Raw genomic sequence first — 25,747 nt, forward strand, 5'->3', positions numbered from 1 at the left:
GCTCCCTTATATCCCCGCGGGGCGAGTTGGTGAGCCTCATATTTTACGGCCCAATTAGCAGGTTACTCGGTCGCACTTATTACTTGTCACGTGAATAAAATCAGCCAGAATATAAAAAAAAAAATCATTTGACAAAGAGAACACGGAATTCTTTTTCAAAATACTCATCAAAATTCCCCGCTAAAATGAAAATAAAATTCTGCGAGTTCCTCCGTGCCTAAAATGATTATTCATCTCCATTTCAATATCTGCAATCGACCTCTATTCAACGGAACAAACGCTACTTTCGACGGTAACTTTTATATTTGGAAGAAGGGAAAGAACCTAATTAATATCGCATTCAAAGTTTAAATCAAGCGATAGAAGAGCTATCGTTCCATAATTTATATTTTATTTTTCAAATAATTAAACAAACGAAGGAAAACACTTATGTACCTTGTTCATATCTTTGTTATTTTGTTCATATATTGTCAAGCATGAATCCTGCACTTGCTTTTGGTTGAACATAAATTCGTTTTTTTCAAAGCCTAAAGAAAGGCAAAAAAGTACCAACGGAAAAGATTATTTAGTATTCGTCGTCTTCTCTCATAAGGAAAACAGCTTTCTTAAATTAACAAAAATAAGGACAATATCTAAAACAATAATAAATCAGAATAATAATCTAAAAAATAATAACAATGACGACGACAATGACAATAATGGTTCCAGCAGTAATAATAAAAGACAAAAATAATAATAATAATAATGAAAATGATAATAAAAAACTAACTAATTATCAATAAACAAACATTATAAGGCAGATAACAAAAATAATGACTAATAATTGTAATCAATAAACACTAACAACATTAGCAATGATGACAATTACAATAAAAATTCAATAAAATAAATAAAAGTGATATAATGGTTTGATACTAATCAGATGCCACAGAGCCAAAGTTTCCGAACCCAGCGGCGCCACCCGCGGGACCAGCCACGCTGTTCTAATCGCCTGCAGCGCCACCAGCAGTCCTGACAAAGTCGAGATAGCATCCTGCCGCGAGCACACACACTTGACACCTTATCAACGTCAACAAAAACACACTACGCTGGCACTGAGGCAAAGGGCTTTTTTCAAGGGTCTTCTGGTCTTTGTAATTACACGCTCCCGTATACCAGGTTCAAATAAAGGGGCCTTTTTTATATATCGGTACCTCGCGTGTTTTTTTGTTGTTTTTTTGCCCTTACTTTACACATCGGCACGTCGCGTATTTTTTTTTTTTTTTTTTTTTTTTTTACGATGCGTACCTTTCATCCCGACTGCGGATTCATCAATACTCCGCAGATTTCCTCGTCCTTTTGGAAAAGAAAACAATCTAAGACCAGGGAAATTTCGCTTCGGTTGCAGCAAGAAGCGGCTTGGGTGGCAGAACCCCTACCAGTTCCCAGGCCGTGCTCTCGCAACTTCTGGAATGGGAATGGGCTGTAGCGTGGCGGCCAGGCATTCGCAAAAGATAAGGGAAAGCGAAAGAGAAAATAAACAAATACGTAAATAAACGGTGCCCACATCCTCGACGCTTTGCCCCCTCCTCCAGTTTCAAACTCAAGGACGAGGATTCCTTTCGCTCTTTTAGCGAAGGACGAAAAGGGCAACTGGGCTACCAAGTGACGGGCCAAATCGAAGTACATACCTGACCACTGTCCTTTATCGTATTTCTTTCATAACAAGAAGGCGCTAAATTCATCGGCACAGAAGCATGCACTTCTGCCCGCAATCGCTAGTCAAGCATCCGGTTCTTTGATTGTCCGCTCGGCGTCCTGTCTTCGAGTTCCTAGCTCTATCTCGCGGCAGGGTTTGATCATGTTCACATCGAATATGAAGAAAATGGGCCCAAAAAATAAGAGGCATACGCAACGACTACGAATAATTACGATATACACTCAACGTCTCAATTTACTAAACGAGATACAATGGCTGCCGAGTGTGAAGTATAATGCGGGTGACAACTGACAAATGACCACCAAGTGAAAGGAATATCAATTCATTAACCTGTAGGTAACACTGAAAATGAAGCTGATCAATGAAGCGTTTGAATAGCGGCTTCATTCTAAACGTAACCACAATTAATGTTTACGAGTCTCATTCGGCATTTACATCACTCCAGTCGACTCGCTTCTCAGTGCCTACTCAAGCGTACATCTACAAAATGTTTACGTTTCTGCACGTTTTTATGTTCTCACACGAGAAGTCTGCCAAATCATGAATAATTCAAATATTTACATAAGAAAACCATCCTTTACACTCACAGCTAACATAGGTTAACTCCGAAATTTTCTTGGACGTATCTTTCATCAATTCCTTGGATGGGCTTATGGTGCGTCGGGCGAACACATGAATGATCTATTAAGAGATAAATCCGATGATACGAGGACCTTCGTTCACAAGGCGTTAACACGGCGACTTCAGTCTTCGTATCTTATTCTCCGCAACAATTAAAAACATTTAACCCTTTAACCATACAAAGTTGGTCCGTCTTTTCTAATTTATTCAAATATTGGAAAATGTACCAGTGTTAGCGTCCGCTGTGATCTCCTGCGCGTTGATCGAAGCTCCCAGCAAGCATGAAGAACGACTATTACTCACCTACACACTTTGTAAAATGCCTTGCGACAATTTCCTTCCTGACGATGTTTAACGAGTTCTGTATACGCAGCGATTTCCCCATGCCCAGCCATCACAGGAGTCAATACCTCATAAAAGAGCGTAGCCAAGTCCAGTGACTTTGCAGATTCAAGGATACAGGCGGCAAGCGCACAGGCGTGGAGGTGGGCGGGCATAAAGGAAACGTGGGTGCGGACTGCGGACATGGCTGGGTGAATAGGTGGGATAAAGAATCACGCCGTCGCAGACCGTGAGGGTGACTGACACCAGCTAATGGTGGCAAATCAGCTGCCGGCAGAGGCAAAAGCCAGCACGCGTATTTTACTGTACTTACGGCTTGCGAATTACAAGTGCAGCCAAAAGAAAAAAGCAGAGGGTCGATACTCTATAAACGGACAAAATCGGTTCTATATATATTAAAATTTTCTGCAGATTATACAACTGCGGTGTCTAATATTAGAATATAACTAGAAATAAAAATGCTTTGTAGGAAAAAAAGGCGATCCTTGAACTATCTCATGCCCTCGAAGACGTCCAGAAAAAGTGCCCACGGAAATGCTTTTTGGGCGCTGAGACCAGGGGGCCCACAAGGCCAAGACTGAAATCCAGAATCTACAATGCCCAGAATTCAAGCTCTTACAGTCATGAAACGAGTGACACGCGACGATTGTACTCTGATCGCAGTATGAAGGAACTCGCATTCTGATAATCTCATTAAAGAAATCTCTTACTAACCTACATTTCAATATTCATTGACGTTTCTCGCAGGGATTAAGCATGATAAAAAAAACAATGCTTTCCGCCACGTGTACGTTTGAACGCCATACATACATAATAAAACATGAACATGAAAGACCCTCCACCGTGCATTTCCCTCTCACGAAGGAGAATGGCGACGCCCGCCTGCGAAGACAGCCTCCGCACAATCTCCAGGCAAAAGCAGCACGGGCTTCCCACGTCTCGAAGGCAGGAGTGGGCGGCAGCCGTCGCGATGACGGTGCAGGTCACACTATACTCGAGCGTGACGCGACACCGTAAGCATGGGAGGTGTGAACGGCTGGTGGTTAAAGGGTTAACGAGGGACGCGACGAACTGCCATTACAATCTTCTATGTCAGGGAATTTGCATGTAAGCGTGAAGGAAGCATCGTAGCACACCGGGTGGTCGCCCTCGCCTGCCGAGTGCTACAGGGAATCTCTACGTTGCGAAAACACGAAATATAAAATATAGTAGAAGCAAAGCAATGAAGATTAGTCGCTGCTCTGAACAGTTGGTGAGGATTATCCAATTTCACAGAGACATCAATGCGTAAGTGAGCGACGTACAGCCGCGCTGACAATGGCGAACCGGTTTTTGCATGACGATTGCAGAGCCAGAGCCTGTGACAAACACTAAGGAGAGAGAAATGACAGAGGGCGAAGAGATGAGCGGCATCAGGTCTCTTGCGAAAAAGACAGATTAATCCGAGACGCTGGCGTGTAAAATTAGTCGTCCATCCACCACATGTTGGACCGAGAGGGTGCGTCGAACCAGTTACGGATCCTTAAGTCGCGCGCAGGTTCCGACGCCAAAATAGGAAAGATTTACGCTCTCGCCGACTCTTCCTCGGTTATACGTTACCTTCTATTCTCGGAACTTTGGCTATATCGACAGGGTAGACCAACAATTAAAAAAAATAGGTCGAGACCCAAGCCCCGATCAAAACAAAGACGCCTCCAATCTCGGACATCAAAAGAACAATCTGAATTTCGCAACGTCACTTACGTCACCCAGGAACATCGCCTTTCTAACCCGAATTTAGAAACAAGCAAAGCATAAATACACACAACAATCTTGCAATTAGCATCGCAACGGGTTTGCTGTACTTTTTACATCGCATAAAACATTTTACACTAAAGGTATTATCATTCTCGTTCACACACACACTGACTAAGCCTTCGTCTCAAATCGAACACTCTTCTCGCAGACACCAACGATGCGGTCCTCAAAGTGCAGACTCGAGAAGGCGAATACGGAGCTCAAATCTCACGTTTCATTTGCATAATCTGTGAGATGGATTCCGCTTCTATAAGCACTCACTCAAGAAAACGAGCCAGGGACTCAAGCACCAAGGATGGAATACACCCTCAGCACTTGCCTCTCCAGGAAGCTTTCCCGCAAGTCCCTTTACGGTCACGTCCGAAGAGTTCAATGCACGCGTAAAAGAACGTTATACTCGACAGGACAACGCACCTCTCTGACAGGACTAGATGCGCCCCAGCTGCTCAAAATTACCAATATTTGCCTTCAACTTGATAGAGTGCTTACGAATGCTTCCTGCGAACCGGCATTCCTAAACATTCGACCAGCCGTACGCCAAGGCCGCCGTGATGCAATTTCTGCCTCGTGTTGCGACACCTCGGGGCGCCGCGGATGTGTGGCTGCCACGGATGTCACGTCGCGCATACAAAACACGACCGGATGAAAGGAAGGGCTGAAACGGAATGCACTTCGCGAAAGACCGATGCGCCGCCGGGGTTTAGTCTAAAGATGAAGTCTGACAATACAAGTAACAAAAACACTTGTCCAGTCACCTCCGTTTGCTTTCATTTCAGCCCCTATCGTTGAACACAAGTTCACTACCAACAAACGTAATAAAATTTCCATTCGCTTCAACTTGCCATCACTTCGCAGCATACTCACCGAGCTTGTATCAGAAGCCATTACCAGCCTATTGACATAATACGCTTATGAGCACCGGTAAAATACAACGAAACACCTAAATGTATTCAAAACCCGCCCACTGTTACCGGTTTAATGAGCTTCCCGTGGTAAAAAGCCTACCGAGAAAGAACATTGTCTCTACTACCCCGACAAACGCGAACTTCTCCAAGATTTCTTCACTGCTTAACATTGAAAGACAAAACACTACAATAAAATAAGTAAATATAAAGGAAAAGTTGCAGATAAAGCAAAATCACACTAAAATCGTCATCCCTTCAACACCACAACCACCCGAGACGGACCCAAGCAAGAGCTACGCATGCAAGAAATCCCCAAGTGTTGACAGAGGTCGAAGTCGTCGTCCTCCTCCTCCTCACAGCCGGGACAGCAGCTCCCTCCGCGAAGTAGTCACCCGTGAAGGTTCTCCTCAAGCCGTCAGCAAGCAAGCAGATTCCTCCTCCACTTGGGCGCTGTCATTAGTCAGCCTCGCACCGTCTCCCAATCATCGCAGTCTCGCAACAGTTCTCAAAAACATTAACGACTGAACGGCGGACCCAAAAATGAAAATAAAAACTTGATGAGGCGGTCGGGATCGTGGACTGGGGAAGAGGGGAGACGGGGAGAAAGCATAGGGGGGAGGAGGAGATAGGAAAAGCAAAGAGGAGGAGGAGGAGGAGGAGAAAGAAGAGGGAGGAGGGGGAGGAGGCGGACAATAAAGAGAAAGGAGGAGGAGGATGAAGAGGGAGGAGGGGGGAGGAGAATGAAGAGGGAGGAGAGAGGAGAGGGGGGAGAATGAAGAGGGAGGAGAGAGGAGAGGAGAGGGAGAGGGGGAGGGGGAGGATGAGGAGGAGGGATAGGGATGACGATGATCATGATCATGATCATGATCATGATGGTGGTGGTGATGACGACGACGACGATGACTAATGAGGAAGACGAGGAAGAGGGAAGAGAAAGAAGAGGGGTGAGGATGAGGAAGGAGGAAGAAAGGAGGAGGAGAATGATGATGATGATGATGACGACGATGAGTGAGGAGGAGGAAAAGAAGCCGTAGGAGAAGGATGAAGTGTGGAAGTAAGAATAATAAAAGCACTAGAAGACAGCCCGAAGTGGCAGGGGCGGTTGTGGATGTAATCAGCAGAGTGGCAGCGGTGGCCGGGCGGCGGTGCACATTGATCTCCCATGTGTTGCTCGTGTGCTGCCGCTGAAGCCAAAATCGGAGGGCACGGGGAGATAGGGGAGGAGAAAGGAGGAAGGGGGAGGGGAGCAGAGAGGAGGAAAGGAGAGAGAGATCCTTTGAAGAGGAGTATAAACGCCGGCTCCAAAAGAGGCGAGCTGGAATCCATGGATGCAGAGGGATAACATAATGGCTTAGGAGGGTTAGGGGAAGGGAGGGGAGAGGGCCGGTTCTTGTGGAGTCGGGAAGTAGTAAACAATGGTGACCTCTGGGGAAAATGGACGTCAGTCCCTTTGGATAAGGATAACAGGGCAAAACACACTCGAGGGAAACCCCATTGTTGTTTCCTCTGCCCACAAGTGAGGGCCATCTTGATGTCAACGTCCCAAAAGCGTTATATCAAAACCTGACAAGATGTACACGAAAAATACACATGGAAGTGTTTTGCTACAAGATAAGTCCGTCCGTTCATGAGCGTTTTATTTATTTGCCAATCGAGTAAGTGAGGCACCATCTCCTCCTGTTAAACAATACAACTCAATAGCTGCGACAGGATAATGGGCGCAAGAACGAAATATAAGTACTTCCCCTCCCGTCCATATTCCCTTTACCCTTCCCCAGCCCGAGACACTCCCCGCTCAAGACAATCCACTCACGAGGCTCGCCAATTTATAGTAACAAGTTCAATGTTGCGCGTGCGGAGTCCGACCATGTGTGGTATGTATAGATACCACGACTTTTCGGAACGTTACCCAACAAAAGGGAGAAACAGCAGGCCATGTTGAAGAAAAGAGGAAAATCTTTCGATCTGAGAAAGTAAAAATCAATGAACAGTAAAGTTAAACTCAGTCCAGACAAAACTTACTGAAGTTCTGAGCGGACTATGTTACAGTCTTAACTTTTGAAAGATATAAATAAGTAAAAGTACTGCGGGCGCAACTCGCGGGGACTTTCCTCGGACTCCTTTTTTTCTCTCTCAATCTTCTTCGAATATACAAAACTGTCCAACAATCTAAAATGAAACACTAGCCAATCCCAAATCTCCAGCCTGCGGGGAGCTAGGCTATCGTGAGAAAGATCCACCAGTCCTCTTGAGACATCCTTCGACTGCTATCAAGGGGGCTACAGCGCACGGTCTCGGATCACAGCCCTCAGCACAACACGGTTACGCCGAGAAACTCTCCAGAGACCAAAAACTTGCCCTCTTGTTTCCCCCTTAAACGGCACTCGAGGATTGGAAAGCTCAAGGCGAGAAATGCATTCACACGCATCTCCGGTATACACCTAAAGGACGTGTGAACTAGCTATGAAGATGTGAAAATAGGAGACCACAAGACGGTATGGGAAACAGAATCTAGCATAAAATACGGCTAACCGAAGGAAGACGAGATCCCAAACAAAGGCACAAGCGGACACGTAGAAAGATGAGGAAAGACACACCGAGAGGTCCCGTAAATAAACACAGCCGTACACAAGGAAGGGGAAGGTGATGAAAACAACCTAGAGTGGGTTGAAATAACATGGAGATGGACAAAAATAAACAAGATGAGATGCAGCGAGAAGCGATGGGAAGGGATGGGCGAGAGGCAAGGTCGGCAAGACACAGAATTGATTATTCAAGTACACAAGGGACCTGCCATGAAGCACCACAGTATTGCGCCACCCATAAAGGCACGGAGGCTCTACAATTACCCAAATGACGCGGCTGTCCAGGAAAAGCCCGAGATTTAAACCGACAAAAACTGGAAGGCAGAAATTATTCGAGTAAGATTACGAAGGAGTGAAAGAAAACAACACTAATTCACTTGTCCGTCTCCTAGGGATTACAGGCATAAAAAGATGGCTTCATTTGTCCACTTCCGCCACTCTTACTCTATACAAATATCTCTGCTAATTCCTGTTTTCCTGTCATCTGCACCGAATTTGCGCTCAACAATTACAAGTGACCCACTAAGGTCACGACGCACCGCCAGACACACAGCGATATATATCTATGTCAATGACCTCTCGGCCCAAGGAAAGGAGGAAGGGTTGACGTAAGCCTGTTGGCGGCCTCGGTGTGGAGTGGAGCGAGTGCGGAGCGCTCCCACATCGATTGTCCACCTGGTAACGCCACAAAACAATGACCTCACGTGTCCACATGCCCACTCGACGTCTCTCATGCGCCAGGCTATTTGCAAAGAACCAATCTCATTTCATTACTATCTAACCCACATTTCAATATCAGTCAAGTTTTCACGGAAGCCCTACAAAAAAATAACACAACGCTTCCATGTAGGTTACCCTATATGCAGCCGCTATCGTGCACAGCCTAGGAATGTAATCACCGATCACTCTCTCCCCCTTCCCTCACCCTACTTCTCCCCGGGCCAGCCTCGTGTGTCCTCCCTCACTCCTCCCACCCTGCGAACCAAGGCGCTTACACCTCACTCCGCCGACATTCCTAGCTAATACCATCTGCTACCAGCTCGGAGTGGCGTATGCGTTTGAGCCGCCGGTTCTCCGCAGTTAGCAGGAACGAGGCCGACCCGACGCAAAGCCTACTACTCGCCAAACAACGATTTTGCGGCGTTAGCAATGTAAATAAACACGCGAAAAGGAAAGCGCAAAAAGCAAACGTACAAATGCGGATTCGCGCTGGCATTTCCATTCGAGACGAATTTTCGATTTCGATGCAGCAGCAGGTATCGATGGGCGCCTTGTGGCCTCAGTCGTGATGAGCGGAGAGGTCAGGTCATTCGAGTTATCGATTAGTGTTTTGAGAGCGGTCTGCTGTGATAGCCGAGCGCCCGAGAACACAACGCACATTCATCTCTCGAGCCTCAAGTGACGGCTCTCTCAGGCCGGGCCCTTGATGAACAGGGTGTGTTGGCAAGCAAAAGGACAAGCCGCACTCTCAGGCGCGGCTATTCATTTCGACCTTAGCCTCGTCTTCCGGGAATCCTGTAAACCTGATGCTCTGTTTAATGAAGACCGCGGGAAATACTATCGCGCAATTCTCGAAATAGCCGTCTCGCATGATCAGCTGATAGTACACACCCTTCACGGCGGAGGAACTGTCCCGAGCCCTTGAGGAAGGCGAACGAAAATATTTGGGATTACTACGACCTCATTGTCGGTCAAGTTTCTTCGATAAAAGGACGCGATAATTGGCATGGGCAAAATATACCAGTAATGCCGATAGGCAATTCACAATTTCATCCATCCATTAATTTTTACAAGATTAAACAAAAACGGATATCAGTTATATCACATGACACAGGTACGTACAATACTGTGCCTACAACCTGTTCACGTGTGCGGCCTTTGAAACCATTATACAAAAGGAGAAAAAAATGATTTAGTTTTGTATCGAAAATGGCACTAAAGCAAACAACAGTTCGCTTCCCTAGACGCAAATATATCGGCTGGCAGGAATGCCTGAGGCGAAGTGACGCCCCGCAGTGTCATTCCGCTTGCCACAAAACTGCTTTCTGTTCGCTCTTCATACCCGTCAAGTCGCTTCACTCGAACAAATTCAACTAAAAATGAGGTTCAGAGAACATTGAACTGCAAAATACCGCAATGATATGCACGCACATTCACTCAAGAATATACAACCGAAAAGAAACACTGAAGAACCGGACACAGGCGTAGACAACTACGCAAAACACACTATTATAGCAGTGACAATTCGCTCTCTGGAAGAGTCCACTGCCATCAACAACAGTAAAACAGCCAGGGGACAATTCAGACAGACTCGAACATATCACCAGAACGCTAGATGCAGACAGACACAGACAAACTAATAGACGGACAGGCATATAGGTAGGGAGGAAGGGAGGGAGGGAGAGGGGGGTGCGAGTGCGGACGTTGCAAGAGCCGGGTGTGGTTGCCCTTGGCGTCAAGAAGAACCCGGTGGCGTACAAGAACCAAAAGTTCCTCGGATCCAATGCACATTTACCGCTTACTCACGCCGGGACAAAGGCAAGAGACAGAGTAACGAAGGAAACTGAAAAAAAACAGAAGGCCACCAAAAGGATATACACGCACTTGGAACGAATGCATAAATAAAAGAAAAGCAATAAAGAAAAGCGGGACTGGGGGCTGCAGGGGATCTGAAGAAAGTTTCCCGCGGGTGGCGGCGGGCGGGTCGGTCTCGGAGTGTCGCGGGACAAAAAGCCGAGTACGGAAGTGGGTGGACCCGCGAGTCTCACGGCCGTGCATCCTCCCTGGCCGGACTGGCAACTTTACCTTTACAATAGACCCTGAGCGTGGAGTGTGGGACCTCTCGAGACGACGCCTGCATACCCAGACCCTATCCCTCCCTCCCTCTCTCCCTTCTTTCCTCCCTTCCTTCCTCCCTCCCTCCCCTACAATCAGTTAAGAGGTAAAAAGGCCAGTGCATTCATGGTAAGGTGGCTGACTATATAAAACCAAATAAAAGTTAACTTCTTCCTTGTGTGGAATGAGGAACTAAAAAGATGTACGAGTCTACTTTATGTGCAAGACAACAACTAGTTGCACACTCGAGCGGCCACACTTTTAAGTGTACATGCGAGGAGCGCTTTTGTAGACGGGGAATGCATATACGAAGAGAGACAAAGAGTTCCACGTGGCGTACAATTACTTATCAGACAAGTAATAATGTACAAATACGCCAATCCGATGTAAGGTAAATTGTACCCTCGGGAAGTATGTATTCAGCGTAGAGTCAAGGGCGATACTCGAGGCTCTAATTGTATTTACAAAACGTGACAAAGATTCAGGCCAAGTTATAATCCCAGCCTTTGTGAACGAGGAAGGCTCGTGCGCCAAAGGTGACACACATGCACAGGCGGCGGAAATAATAAAAAAAAGTGCAGCTAGTGGAAAATGATGATGGCTGAAAGTCGAAAGGCAAAAACGAAAGGAGCGCGAGTTATTGGGTGGAAATCCCGTCTCAATGCGCCCCCTCCCGGAAAGGTTCAACAGAGCTGTGCATTCTTCCCCGGGTAGGCCCCAAAATGAACAATTGGCCTCCGAGCTTGCATGGAAAAATGAACATCCACTACCGAGGGATTCATTATCAACACAAGATATCATAAAAAAGTGATGATCAGATCTGCATAAATTCTGGACTTCGCTGGCATTGCCCAAATATTTACGCAGGTGTGGATATGCCCATATGGTGTTCCGGAGTATCGAGTTAAATATAGCCAAACACTGGTTACTTATGAGAGATATAGATAGATAGATAGATTAGATAGATAGATAGATAGATAGATAGATAGATATAGATAGATAGAGAGTGGGAGTGGGTGAGTGAGGTAGGTTGGGAGTGCGGGAGGAGAGAGGGGAGGGGGGATAGGGGGAGTGGAAGAGGGAGGGGAGGGAGATAAGAAAGGCGAGAGAGACGAGGGGTAGGAAGAGAGAAAGAGGGGTGGATAGGAAGAGCGAGAGAGAAAGAGGGGTGGATAGGAAGAGCGAGAGAGAGGGGGGTAGGAAGAACGAGAGAAAGAGGGGGGGATAGGAAAAGCGAGAGAGAGGGGGGTAGGAAGAGCAAAAGGAATAGAAGAGAAAAAGAAAAAGAGAAAGAAAGAGAAAGAGGCGGGAGGGCACGAGAGAGAGATAGAGAGCTTTTTTTTCAGGGGGGGGGGGGGGGGGGAGCTTGATACCATTCCAAGCACGTGCTTTCAAATTGCGCAAATTAAATATCAACTCAATGAAGACGGATCAAAGACACGTTTGTCTATATATATATATATATATATATATATATATATATATATATATATATATATATATATATATATATATATATATATATAAAGATGCTTCACCCTCACGTCAAATGAGACGAAAAATCATGGGATTATCACCAACGAAATCAATTTACGGCAACACTGAACACGGGTTCTGTCTTTATTCCTCACGAAACTTTTTTTTTCGCGAACCAACCCTGATCTTTGAATCTATTTTCTTTCTTTTTTTTTGTAATTGCTCTTGTGTTCGAAAATGATGCAACCAATCCAATAAAATAAAAGCAATTTGTACTCGGCAATTTACTCGCCAATCATCATAATTCATTAAACAAGCACAATTTAAGCAAGTGTGGCGCCATCAGAATAAAAGACGAGGGGGAGGGATCGAAGGCGTGTCGGCATGGTGATGAGAAGAGGGGAGGGGGGAGAGGGGAAGGGGAGGGAAGGAGGGAAAGGGGGTAGGAGAGAGGAGGAAAGGAGAATAAGAGGACGGGTGAGAGGAGGGAAGGAGGGAAGGAGGGAAGGAGGGAAGGAGGGAAGGAGGGAAGGAGGGAAGGAGGGAAAGAGGAGAGATGAGAAAGAACGGAAGGAAGAGAAACGGAATGAGGGAACTGAAGACAGGAAAGGAAGAAACGAAAGGGAGAGGTGGGAGAATAGAGTGAGGAAGGTAGAACGGGAGAGACGGAGGATAAAACACGTGGATACAACAGTGAAAACGTAAACGAGAGCAAGAAAACTACGGAGGGAGAAAGATAAAAGGAGAAAGGAAGGGAAAGGAGGGGGGAGGGGCCAGGGAGGGCCAGGCGGCCGAGAGCGAGTGGTGGCCTTCACACGGAAGTCGGCCGTGGAGCGGAAGCGGGATAATAGCGATGCCGGAGGACGTGATGATACTGGTGACGAAGGCGGGTTATGGCCATCGCCCGGCTGATGACGCTGCGACGACGACGACGACGACGACGCTAAGAACCGGGGGCGAAAAGCCGTCGGGTTAGGCTGCAGGAACCGCCGAGCGAACCCCACACCGTCCCTCTCCCCAGGATGGAGCCGCCAAGGGCTGCACCAGGAACCCGCCTTCCTCCCGACCGGCAGTGATGTATCGGCGCCGCGGATTCGCGGTGTTACAAGGGGCCCTCCGCGCGCGGTCTCCCCCCAGGTATGGTCTCTCGTTGCACTCGCACAAACGCCATTCAGCAAAGACAAAGTCTCCCTCTGGCCGGCGGAAGCACGAGCTGCATACGAGTCTCCCCAACGCCCAGTGGGAGTCCGCCCACACCTGCCCGCTGCAAAGACCCACGTTGGGCAACACCGACCCGGACGCTCCCACGGCTCCCGCCCACACACTCGCGCGGCCGCCTCCTCAAACGCACGCCAGCCAGCCCGCACCTCGACACCCGCTCTCCTTTCCCGCATCCATTCAACACGCGTCGCACCAGAGAGCTTCATTACAGACAAACAACACCGCGGTCTGACGCACGGGCCCGACAAAACTAATCCATACCCGAAACAATAACCGTCGCCGTCACCATTTCCCCCTCAACTACAATGGCGTTTCGCGTCGTCCGGCGGCAATGCAGCGGCACGGCTAGTTCCGCCTCGTGAGGTTAGTGACATATGTAAAACGGCCAAAACTGAAGCTTCCGTCCTGCTGCGAGAACCTTCCCCCCCCCACCTCCTCTCCCTCAACGTGCGCATGTACTCCCTTCTGCATGACATTGTTTTCGTAACCAAGATCATCATCTAGCCAAATAAAAGGAACCTTTTCATCACGCTAATAACCAAAATCACGGGGCACAAGGCGTCGATGACTTCAACCGTTCACATCCATATCATTTTTCTACTTTAACATCTTTACTGATAACTAATTCCTTTCTCAACGACGATCTCAAATCAATGATATATACAAAACAAAACAAAACAAAAAAATCTTGCATGGATCCAAATGTATGGGAAACCCCTTCCACAGTCATCAATTCCTAAAAGTATGTCATTCATTCCTACAGGTAACCTATCTCCAAACAAAGAAAACCTCAAATCCGTTGTTATTTACCTGCTGTCCATATTCCACTCGTCTGCTCACCTGGAAAGAGAGGGGCATGAACACGTTAGAGGAAGAAATTATTTTACGATGGAGGCGACACGGAAATGGCATTGCACAAAACGGGAGAAAGGCAGAACAAGAGAAAGGAAGAGGAAGAAGGGGAAAGGAGAGGGAGGGAGGGATAAAGGGGGAGGGAGAGGAGAGGGAGATGGGGATAAAGGGGGAGTGAGAAGGAGAAGGAGGGGGATAAAGGGGGGGTGAGAAGGAGAAGGAGGGGGGATAAAGGGGGAGGGAGAAAGAGAGGGAGAGGGGATAAAGGGGGAGGGGGGAAAAGGAGAGGGAGAGAGGACAAAGGAGAGGGTGGGAGTGGGAGGAAAGGTAGAGCGGAGACAGAACACGTTAAAATATTAATAAGCCAATATACAGCCAATATAATGAAAGCAATATCTATATATACACCAAAGGCACATCCTATGAGATATTACGAGCTCTTAATTTGTAAAACATGCACAAATAGTAATCATTCCATGAAAAAAAAACTTTCCCATGAAAAAAAAAAAAATCCTATTAATGAACCACACTTTCAACATCGCGGATTCCAACTTATTTTCGGGTTAAGCGCTGTTACTATGGTTACACATGCCTACTTCTCGAGGGCTCAGATTTTAGCACAATACAGACTTGCATCACGTTGGATAGTGCGTGAAAGGGGCGGGGGCTGAAAACAGAGATGGCCAGAGAAAATAAAAAAAAGAAAAGAGGAGAGAGAGATAGAGAGGGGGGGGTGAGAAGGAAGAGCACGAACTCGAAGGAGTGAAAGGGTTGGAATGTGGCGGGTCAGACGAACACAAAAGAGGTGAGGAAGGACAATGTAAAGGAAGGGGCGTGGGCGCGAGGGGTTGAAGGCGTTAGAGAGAGAGAGAGAGAGAGAGAGAGAGAGAGAGAGAGAGAGAGAGAGAGAGAGAGAGAGAGAGAGAGAGAGAGAGAAAGAGAAATAAAAGCGTAGGAGCGCAGAGCGACGGAAGGGAAGGCCCAGGCAAGACTGACACTTAACGCCAAGTAATTTCTGGCGTTGGCCTAGGCGACCAATACTAAACAATACTCGCAATACAGAACCCACCATCAACTAGTTGTGTGTTTATGTATATGTACAGTATATGTGCATATGCAAATTTACATATCAACCTCTCCTCCCACTCTTCCATACATGTTTATAAACAAAGGTGTGTTGTGTGTGTAAATGTACGTATATGTATGTAAATATGTAAACATGCATGTGTTTTCCCACACACACACACAAAATATTAGCACTTCCGCCCTCCACGTAGAGTAGCAGCCTCGAGCTGTAGTGACCAGGAACGACGACATTCCAGGGATCGCTGGACAAGTCCCACAGGTCCTCCAGGACACGTAAAACCACTGGGTAAGGATACGAGCTCCGAGTCTGTTGCTTGTCGACGGCGGGGTTACCGATGGGAACGATGCATTAACACAAGGACAACAGGGCCATCTGGTACCACAGGAAGCGGGGCCGGGGCGCGAGGGGAGGAGGCGGGGAGAGGGAAGGTGTCGGCGGCAGGGCGGTCCTCTCCGTCCACGCAGCAGGAAGAAAAGGGAAAGGGAACGGCCTAAGGAGCCTCCCAGCGTGACCTACAGACCTAATCGCCGATAAATCTTTGTCCAGCGCCGGCATTCTAATCTTAGACAACCTACTAAGCAGCAGCTTGGTTCGCACGAGGAAGCCGCACGAGTGCAGGCGCCGCGCCGAGAGAGGATGTACTGGCGAGTTCCTGTGCTGGCGCGGGATTTCGACAATCCCACGCCGGAGTGAGGAAACGTGGCCGCGCTCCGTTGTGCAAGGTGTATCGAGAAGACCCGAAGGAGCCACGCTGCAGTACATGATGAGTGGCTGACTCATACTGTAGTACAGTTGGACGCGTGTGGAAAAACTCGAAAATTCTCGAGCCATTCCCCGGCACTCGTAGACAGGCAAATGAGCCGTGTTCCAGCACGTGAAAAAAACGGAATGGGTGCTGGGGTAAAAAGGGAGAGAGGAAGGGGGGTGATGTAGGGAGGTAGGAAGGGGGAAAAGAAGAGAGGGAGGAAGGGTGAAAAGAAGAGAGGGAGGAAGGGGGGAGAGAGAGGAAGGGGGCTGAAAAGAGAGAGGGAGGAAGGGGGCAAAAAGAGGGAGGGAGGAAGGGGAGAGAAAGCCATCTAGAACACATCATCGGCGGGGGCTATGTCGCAGCATATGATCTGGCGATTTCACCGGGTGGCCACAAGGCTCGCGGAGGTTTGGGGGCACAAACAAGTACTAGGTCGAGCAAGAATCGGAGCGGGAGTTGGAGTCGGATAAAAAAGGGAAATGACAAACCATTGGAATAGGATAAGGAAGGGAAATGGCAAAGGATTAGAGTAGAATAAAGGGAAATGATAAAACATTGGAATAGGATAAAGGGAACTAGCAAAAGATTGGAGTAGGATAATGAAGAAATATGCCAAAGGATTGGAATAGGATACAGGGAAATGACAAAGAATTAGAGTACGATAAAAATAATAAAGGAAATAGTAAAGACTCAAGATAAAAGCCAAGAAACTAAAGCCAAACCACAGAACAATGAGGAAACGAAAGCCCTCGACAGAACAGGAGAACCGCCACCAAACGAAGACGGAGACGTGCATTACGATTCTTGAACGCAGTCTCGCGGTCTCTCTACTCTCTCTACTCTCTCTTCTCTCTCTCTTCTCTCTTCTCTCTTCTCTCTCTCTCTCTCTCTCTCTCTCTCTCTCTCTCTCTCTCTCTCTCTCTCTCTCTCTCTCTCTCTCTCTCTCTCTCTCTCTCTCTCTCTCTCTCTCTCTCTCTCTCTCTCTCTCTCTCTCTCTCTCTGGGCTATTAACACGCCCCATCCTCCCCCCCAAGGTACCTCATAACAACCCTACTCCCCGACACAGCCACGGAGGAGACTCGTCAAATTCCAACCCGCATTATTCTCGGCTTTATCTCTTCATTATTCAGCCCCGCGCTCATCATAAACCGAAATCTGTTTTCCCTTCATGCATAGATATTTTCACGACCACAGTTTAAAAAATGAAAAAAACTCTTTTAGATCCAAGGTCGGTTCGCGGGAAAGAGGAGGGAGGAGGGGGAGGAGGAGGAGGGAGGAGGAGGGAGGAGGAGGAGGGAGGAGGAGGAGGGAGAAGAGGAGGAGGGAGAGGAGGAGGAAGTGGAAGGAGGAGGGAGGAGGAGGGGAGGAAGAGGAAGAGGAGGAGGGGGGAGGAGGAGGAAGAGGAAGTGGAGGAGGGGAGGAAGAGGAAGTGGAGGAGGGGAGGAAGAGGAGGAAGAGGAAGAGGAAGAGGAGGAGTAGGAGGAGGAGGAAGGACGAGACGAGAAGGGTGTGGAGGAAAAATTCAAAGAGGGTTAGGAAGAAAACGGGGGAATAGGGAGTAGGAGGAACTACCGGTTTGATAAAAAAAATAATAAAAATAAATAAATATAAATAAATAAATAAATAAACAAATAAATAGCGCCACTTTCTTCCTTCGGAGATATTTCTCTTGCCACTATAATTAACAACAGATATAGGACTCCGAGCAGAACGAGATGACTAGCACCGAGGATGGCGACGATGGTTCATTAAAAATCCATCGCCGATCCATTACGTTGCAAAAAAAAATCACGCTGGTAATCATCGTCGGCCGTTTATCAGTTGCTTATCTCCATTCAGAAAGGCGCGGGGATCGACGTTAAAACCTGATGAATAAATTGGGAGGCACGACTACAATTAGTTATCGTAAAGTTGCTCCGTCAAAACAATTATCTCCGACACACGATCGTCCTAGTCAAGATAAAGCTAAACAACATTAGAGGAGAGAGAGAAAAAAAACTCGTATCATGGTCACCATCGCCTGCCACCGCCGCGGGAGTGACGTCACCCGCCACTGGGCGATAAACTCAAACCCGCGCACGTTTCCCCCCCTTCCTCTACTCCGTGACGCGTGCTTGTGCAAAAACAATATATAAAAAAATAAACAAAAGTACAGGTTAAAAAATAGAATGAATAAATAAAAGAGCGCCCCTTGCATTGCCCTTTACGGAGACTTTCGTAAAGATGGAGCCGCTTCCCGTTATGTGCACACGCGGGGTCTGGCGCAGTGTGTTTTCCGTGTACCCTTGTGCCCTTGTACGGCAAGTGTCCAGCAATGGTCTGAAGTCATTCCTGCCACAATGCCCTCCCCCCCCCTCCCACGATACCCAACTTTTCCGTTAAACCAGCCTCCCTCCGCCTGCGCAGCCCACTAACCCCTGCATCCACATCATGCACCTCTGCTGCTTTCGTCACCGCATTCAACCTACTATTTCAACACTTCCTCGTTTCCTAGGCTCCCATAAATCTTGCCAGTCATTACGATTTACGATGAACATTATTACCATCTGTTATTGGTGATGTTCATTCGGAGATGCTGCCTCGCGAGCCCTGATCATGTATCATTGGCTTGTTCTAGGGTTCAAGCTTCTTTTTACAATTCTGTCTAAACTGAAGTCACAAAGCTGATCGCAGTAGAAGTGAATCCACAAAATAAAAACATGCAGGGATAAGAAAAGACAATGCAGCTCCCCCTTAAATTTCCATAACAATGACAGGAACAGAATGCAAAAGCACAAAGCACTCTCCCCGCCCCCTTTCCTTCCAGAGGATCTCCCGTTACTTACACTCGCGGAGCAGAATCGTCTCATCGAGATACCTGGAGCTCGAGAAAACCTGTTCTCAGGAGGACCAGCCGACGGGGAGGAAAGGGGAAGAGGGGGAAGGAGGGGCGGGGAAAGGGGTAAAGATCCGGTGCGGGTGAGGTGGAGGTGAAGAAAGATGTCGCGCCCTGCATCACACACTTTATAAATCATTTCAGTTTAATAGTCTCGTCAAGCGGCGGTCGAACCAGCCGAAGGAACGTTCAAGACCTTTCTGCTAAATCTGGAGACAAGACAGGCGTCAGAAGCACAGAAGAAGAGGTCACCCGCAGGCAAGAAGAACGACCAACGCAATGCATCTCTACAAACAGCGAGCGAGTGAGGAATGCCTGCAAGCTGTCGAAGATGGATAAGGTGCTATAAACAACTGCTTCGTAACAGGTCCAAGAAAAGGACAATTAATTACCGACGACTGATGTTACCCCGGCACGCGAGGCCTCTCGAACCTTGAGATTTTCTTTTTCTTTCCCAGATAAGGATGACAGGCAAGGAGACGGAAAGCTAGGGAAATGGAGAGGCAAAATGGTAGAACTTCAAAGAGGGAAGGAAGTATCAGGTAAACAATAATGGATGTGCAAAGGGACGAGTTGCAAGAGTCAGCTCAAAAAGGCACTGTCAGGAAAAGGGGCTTGGAAAGGTCGATTAACAGTGCTGTGATAATGGATGAAAAAAGAGGAAGTTAGCCAGTAGTAATGAATTTATCTGACACCGTAAGATACATGGCGTTAACAAGAGTAGTGGGAATATAAATACAGGAGAGGAGGACGAACTGGAAAAGAGAGAGAGAGACGAGAGACAAAGGAAAAAGTAAACCGCAAAAAGAAAGATTAAAAAGGAGAGGGAAAAGTCAAAACAGAAACGGACGGAGAGAGAGATGAGTTGAGGGAGTGAGGAAAGGAGGGATGGGGATGAAGGAGAGAGAGTGAGAGTGAGAGAGGGAGGGAGGGAGAGGGAGGGAGGGAGAGGGAGAGGGAGAGGAGAGGGAGAGAGAGAGAGAGAGAGAGAGAGAGGAGAGAGGAGAGGGAGAGGGAGAGGGAGAGGGAGAGGGAGAGGGAGGGAGGGAGGGGGAGGGAGAGGGAGAGGGTGAGGGAGAGAGAGAGAGGGAGAGGGAGGGAGAGAGAGGGAGAGGGAGAGAGAGAGGGAGAGAGAGAGAGAGAGAGAGAGAGAGAGAGAGAGAGAGAGGGAGAGAGAGAGGGGGAGAGAGAGAGGGGGAGAGAGAGAGAGGGGAGAGAGAGAGAGAGGGAGAGAGAGAGAGAGAGAGAGAGGAGAGGGAGAGAGAGAGAGAGAGAGAGGGAGAGAGAGAGAGAGAGAGGGGAGAGAGAGAGAGAGAGAGGGAGAGGAGAGAGAGAGAGAGAGAGAGAGAGAGAGAGAGAGAGAGAGAGAGAGAGAGAGAGAGAGAGAGAGAGAGAGAGAGAGAGAGAGAGAGAGAGAGAGGAGAGAGAGAGAGAGAGAGAGAGAGAGAGAGAGAGAGAGAGAGAGAGAGAGAGAGAGAGAGAGAGAGAGAGAGAGAGAGAGAGAGAGAGAGGGTGTCTGCAAAGGGGTCGAGATGAAACGGATGAACTGCTGTTGTTGTGAGACCTGAACTCTCCCGCTCCCCACGAGGTCGTGATCCAGCACACGCGGCGGGCAGGCGAGCGGGCGGGCGGGCGGGCGGGCAGGAGGAAGAGTAGGATGGCCCGTGTGGGTGGAGCCGTGGCAGGTTCACTACCAACAACAGCGCCACCACGATCGCTTCGGGCAATAACTCTCCTCCGCAACCAACAGAGCGTGACTTCGCCTGCCCAACCATACCAATTCTCCCAAATCCCGGGGTATCCCTCCGACGCCTCCCGACTCCCCCCCCCCCCTCCCCATCTCGACACCGACGCCAAAGAGAACACACACGCGGGGCACGAAAAAAAGAGGTTCATCTTGACGAGTCACGTTGGTCGTTCTCTGACCCCTTCGCGTCCGCCGCCTCTGCTGTTGCTGCTGCTGCTGCTGCGTGACAACGCTCTCTTCTACCACACAAGACACCTCTGGGCTGCTTCACGCGACGGTGTAAAAATGGATTATGCTGACTGACGCTTATACAAAGAAACGCTTAGATAATTATGCATCAAGAGCTGGAGTTATGAAAGAAGGAGGCTAGGGATAGAATGAGAAGGTGTAGAAGAAAAAAGAGGGGATTAGGGAGGGAGAGAGGGAGAGAGGGAGAGAGAGAGAGAGAGAGAGAGAGAGAGAGAGAGAGAGAGAGAGAGAGAGAGAGAGAGAGAGAGAGAGAGAGAGAGAGAGAGAGAGAGAGAGAGACTCACTCTGCTTCCCGCCTTCGCGTCTTTCACTCTTTCCTCTCGCTTTAGTTTATCATTCGCAAAACGCGTGTCGCATCCGGCCAGCTTACAGCTCCTTGCAGTAGACAATACCCATGTCAACAGCCTGGATTTCTCGCCGATGTGACAAGCGCTGTTGGACTTGCAAATGAAGAGCAGCGCGCCACATTCCTACCACATGGCTTCAGGGCGCAGGCATTAGCGACACGGGCACATAGTCCACATGCGAAACCTTGTACGAGGATGCAAACAACGCAACATTCTCTGATAAATATATCCTACAGGTCATCACCAAAACAATAATGACCACTTGAATAACCTGGGAAAGCAGCGAATTCCTGCATGCTTCCTCCCTATCGCCTCGATTACCAGAAACATCGTACTTGTCTTTTTTTATATCTTTCCGCATGAATAAAGCATCGTAGAGCCAAATGAGGGTTTCGACGCAATCACCGATAGAGACGGCGTTCGTCAACACCTCCAAATAGTGTGCAACGCGATTACCTGTTTGGTGGTGACGAGGGCAAGGCACCTCACGGAGGGTTGTGAGGCGAGGCATGCGAGGTGCGCTCGACATGTTGTGGTTAGGAGCAGATGGCGACGGTCATGAGACGACCATTAATTCTTCCTTCGATAAAAAAGCACAACCATCGGGACAGTTGTGATGTTGAAAGTTGTTATATGGAGGGAAAAAAAACTTGTGAAAAATGAGGACGTGCCACAGAGATAGAGAAGGGACTGGAAAGGCAAATGGGGAGAGGAGGGAAGGGGGGGTTGGGAGCTTAGCGGGCGCGCGAGCATGAAGCCGGAGCCGCCCGAGGGAGGAAACGTGGGCTGGAGGGCGAAAACCTTCCGGACACGTCGCTGTCACGGTGTCACCTGCCCTGGAACACAGACCTACAAGCCGCAGTCAACTCAGCAGGAGATCCCCGGCTCGCCTCGGTAAAACTTCGATAAAAAGCCTGGCCTGCAACCCCAAACGCCCCCCCCCCCCTCCGCCCGAAGTAACACGGCATGCACGAGGAGTCCGGACACAGCCCGTCGCTTATCTTTTCTCTCTCCCACATTCGCAGCAGTGATCTCAAGCAGCCTTGGCTTTATATTAAACATGTGTCAAGCTAAGAGGCCAACGAGACGCCCACCCGCCGGTCCTTGTGGCAAATGGTTCCTCTTGGGCGGACACGACGCGCCGCGCCCCTCTGCTCCAGTCAAGGACACGTATCCTACAGAGTTCAATTCCCCCTCCTAGCAGGATCCGTCATTCCTGTGGAACCGATTCCTGGAGAGGCCTGGACTTCGGCCACATGCCTTCCCTTGCACTTCCTACGCTGGATCAAACCGCTCTCGTCAAGGCACACACACGCTCACCCAAGAGACTAAAGCGGCGCAACATAAATCTCACTAACGCGAGCCAACATAAATCTCTCGGTTTGCATTTCCATGTGAAGTTCTCGCCATGGATTTCGAATAACAAATGGAGACGATTTGTAAAGATTATCAGCGAAAATGGACAACCCGCGTCCGAAAAAATGAGGGGGATAATCTAGGAAAATGCGCAGGAATGAAACTTCGCAAGATGAGCTGCGGATAGAGGCGGCGTAAGACGCTAAATGCCCCCAATCATCGTCAGCTGGTCCTAATGGAGATGGACGACAAGTAACAATGACCATGATCCTGTACACTTGACAGTGACTAGGGGTTTAATAATGCTAACAACGTAACAAATACATTTGCATAAACGCAAATATACACATGACAAACACAATGACAATGACCAAATAGATCACAAACAAAATCTGACGAGTATGCAGCAATAAACAAGCCATAGAAGTAGGATGTACACGAAAGAGATGTCATACCACACGTCAAAATCAACAGGATAGAGTAATAATAACAAGCGGATGGCGTCAGGCAGGTGCAAGGATGAACTCATAACACTATGGACTGAGGGGCGAAGGGGGGTGTACGGTGTGTGGATGAGGGAAGGGGGGTGTACGGTGTGTGGATGAGGGAAGGGGGTGGGGGCGAAGTGGAGCTTGGACTGGGTTACCGACGTGTACATCGCGGCCGAAGAGACGACTAAGTGGTTTGGACGTAAGCGTGGGCTCTGCAACAAAAAAGGGGCGTGGCAGCGATGGATAGGTGGTCGGACGAGAAAGGAACCATCGACAGCCTATGAGGTTGGGAACCGCAGTCTTAGTGGTCCTCAAAGCGGTTCACTACGAGGGCCGCGGGTGTAATGTAGTCTGTTGTGCTGTTTAATGGTCGGTGGGAATCCCGTAATGGAGGGAAGGAAGGCAGGGCGGGCGAGGTACTTTGTGCAGGATTAAGTCATGACGTAATACGGCGACTGGTCGGGGGACGGGTGCCATGGCCGGGGATGAACACCCTATGGAGATGGGATACTTTAGAGCGAGGGCGTGGTATCATGGGTGGGCTGGACCGAAGTGTGGGGGTGGTGGGCGGGGTATGTGGCTGCAGTGGTTGGGACGGGCGGGGTGTGCAGGATCGATGATGGTGGGTGGGCGTGAGTCACCCGGCCGGCCGCTGACTCAGGATACTTTTACCTCACTGTTTCCTCCACGGAGGCCGCCCTCGGAATGTGCCTGCGCCGCTTCCGTGCCTCTTTGCCTGTACACTCTTAGGCCTGTTGAACCGCATGTATCTCGTCAACGTATCGGAAGGAACTGATCGCACGAAATGCAAAATAACATGAGGTTCTCGTCTACTTTGGCATTCCCCGCGCACCACCTCACCTGGTTTCGCACTACGGTATGTTCGCAAACAAGCGAGAGTAGGGAAAGGGAATAGGAGGGAGGGAGGGAAAGGGAATAGAGGAAAGGGGGGGGGGTAGAAAGAGGGAAAGGAGGAAGATAGAAAGAGGGAAAGGGTGATATAGAAAGGAGGAAAGAGGGAAACAGAAAGAAGGAAAGAGGGAGACAGAAAGAAGGAAAGAGGGAGACAGAAAGAAGGAAAGAGGGAGACAGAAAGAAGGAAAGAGGGAGACAGAAAGAAGGAAAGAGGGAGACAGAAAGAAGGAAAGAGGGAGACAGAAAGAAGGAAAGAGGGAGACAGAAAGAAGGAAAGAGGGAGACAGAAAGAAGGAAAGAGGGAGACAGAAAGAAGGAAAGAGGGAGACAGAAAGAAGGAAAGAGGGAGATAGAAAGAAGGAAAGAGGGAGATAGAAAGAAGGAAAGAGGGAGATAGAAAGAAGGAAAGGGGGAGATAGAAAGAAGGAAAGAGGGAGATAGAAAGAAGGAAAGAGGGAGACAGAAAGAAGGAAAGAGGGAGAAAGAAAGAAGGAAAGGGGGAGATAGAAAGAAGGAAAGGGGGAGATAGAAAGAAGGAAAGAGGGAGACAGAAAGAAGGAAAGAGGGAGATAGAAAGAAGGAAAGAGGGAGATAGAAAGAAGGAAAGGGGGAGATAGAAAGAAGGAAAGGGGGAGATAGAAAGAAGGAAAGGGGGAGATAGAAAGAAGGAATGAGGTAGAAAGAAAGAAGGAAAGAGGGAGATAGAAAGAAGGAAGAGGGGGAGAGAGAAAGAAGGAAAGGGACAGAGAAAGAAGGAAAGGGACAGAGAAAGAAGGAAAGGGACAGAGAAAGAAGGAAAGGGACAGAGAAAGAAGGATAGGGGAGATAGAAAGAAGGATAGGGGGAGATAGAAAGAAGGAAAGGGGGAGATAGAAAGAAGGAAAGGGAGATAGAAAGAAGGAAAGAGGGAGATAGAAAGAAGGAAAGAGGGAGAGGAAAATGAAGAGGAGGAGAGAAAAAGAAGGAAAGGGGAAACAGAAGGCAATGGAGTTGAAAGACAGAAAGGGAAGAGGAAAAAAATAAAGAAAAGTCAGAAAGAAAAGGAATGTGGAGCGGAGAGAGAAAAAGAAAAGGGTGGGAGAAAAAGTGTAGAGACGGGATAGAAATAAAGGGGACAGGGCAGATGAGGAGAGAAGAGATGCCAGGAAAGTAGATAGATAGTTAGATTCAATGATAGACTGACAGACAGACAGACAGACAGACAGAGAGAGAGAGAGAGAGAGAGAGAGAGAGAGAGAGAGAGAGAGAGAGAGAGAGAGAGAGAGAGAGAGAGAGAGAGAGAGAGAGAGAGAGAGAGACCCACGGAAACATTAAAGTCAAAATCCCCGGTAGCATCAGCGTCCCATGGGAATTCAAAATGCCAGAAATAGCCCGCGGCAAACCTCCAGTTCCCTCCCAACAAAACGTAATGCGGGACATTTGCATCTGGGTCACCTACATCCTCAACGCAGAAAGGAAAAAAAGGAAACTGAAGAAAAATGAAGAAAAGTAGGGAGGGAGGGAGGAAGACGAAGCATACCGATACCAATCCCGTCCCCCCCTCTTTCCCTCCCCGCCCGGCCCCTACCACAGGTGGCAATGGCCCGTCACCCATACCCT

General features: G+C 48.4%; 1 protein-coding gene across 33 annotated transcripts in view; it reads right to left on the bottom strand.

Moving 5' to 3' along the window:
• pum (pumilio) overlaps positions 1-25,747 on the bottom strand; it is a 259,778-nt gene that overhangs the window by 108,213 nt on the left and 125,818 nt on the right. For 26 of the 33 annotated variants that reach the window (XM_070143618.1, XM_070143616.1, XM_070143605.1 and 23 more), the window contains one exon: positions 14,292-14,321. The exons of the other annotated variants lie outside the window; for them this stretch is intronic. In XM_070143618.1, the coding sequence (XP_069999719.1) occupies positions 14,292-14,321 (30 nt within the window). The remainder of the gene's footprint in view (positions 1-14,291; positions 14,322-25,747) is intronic. 33 annotated transcript variants of the gene reach the window in all.

The sequence above is a fragment of the Penaeus vannamei genome, chromosome 31 (genome assembly GCF_042767895.1).
Source record: "Penaeus vannamei isolate JL-2024 chromosome 31, ASM4276789v1, whole genome shotgun sequence".
Taxonomy (NCBI): Eukaryota; Metazoa; Arthropoda; class Malacostraca; order Decapoda; family Penaeidae; genus Penaeus; species Penaeus vannamei.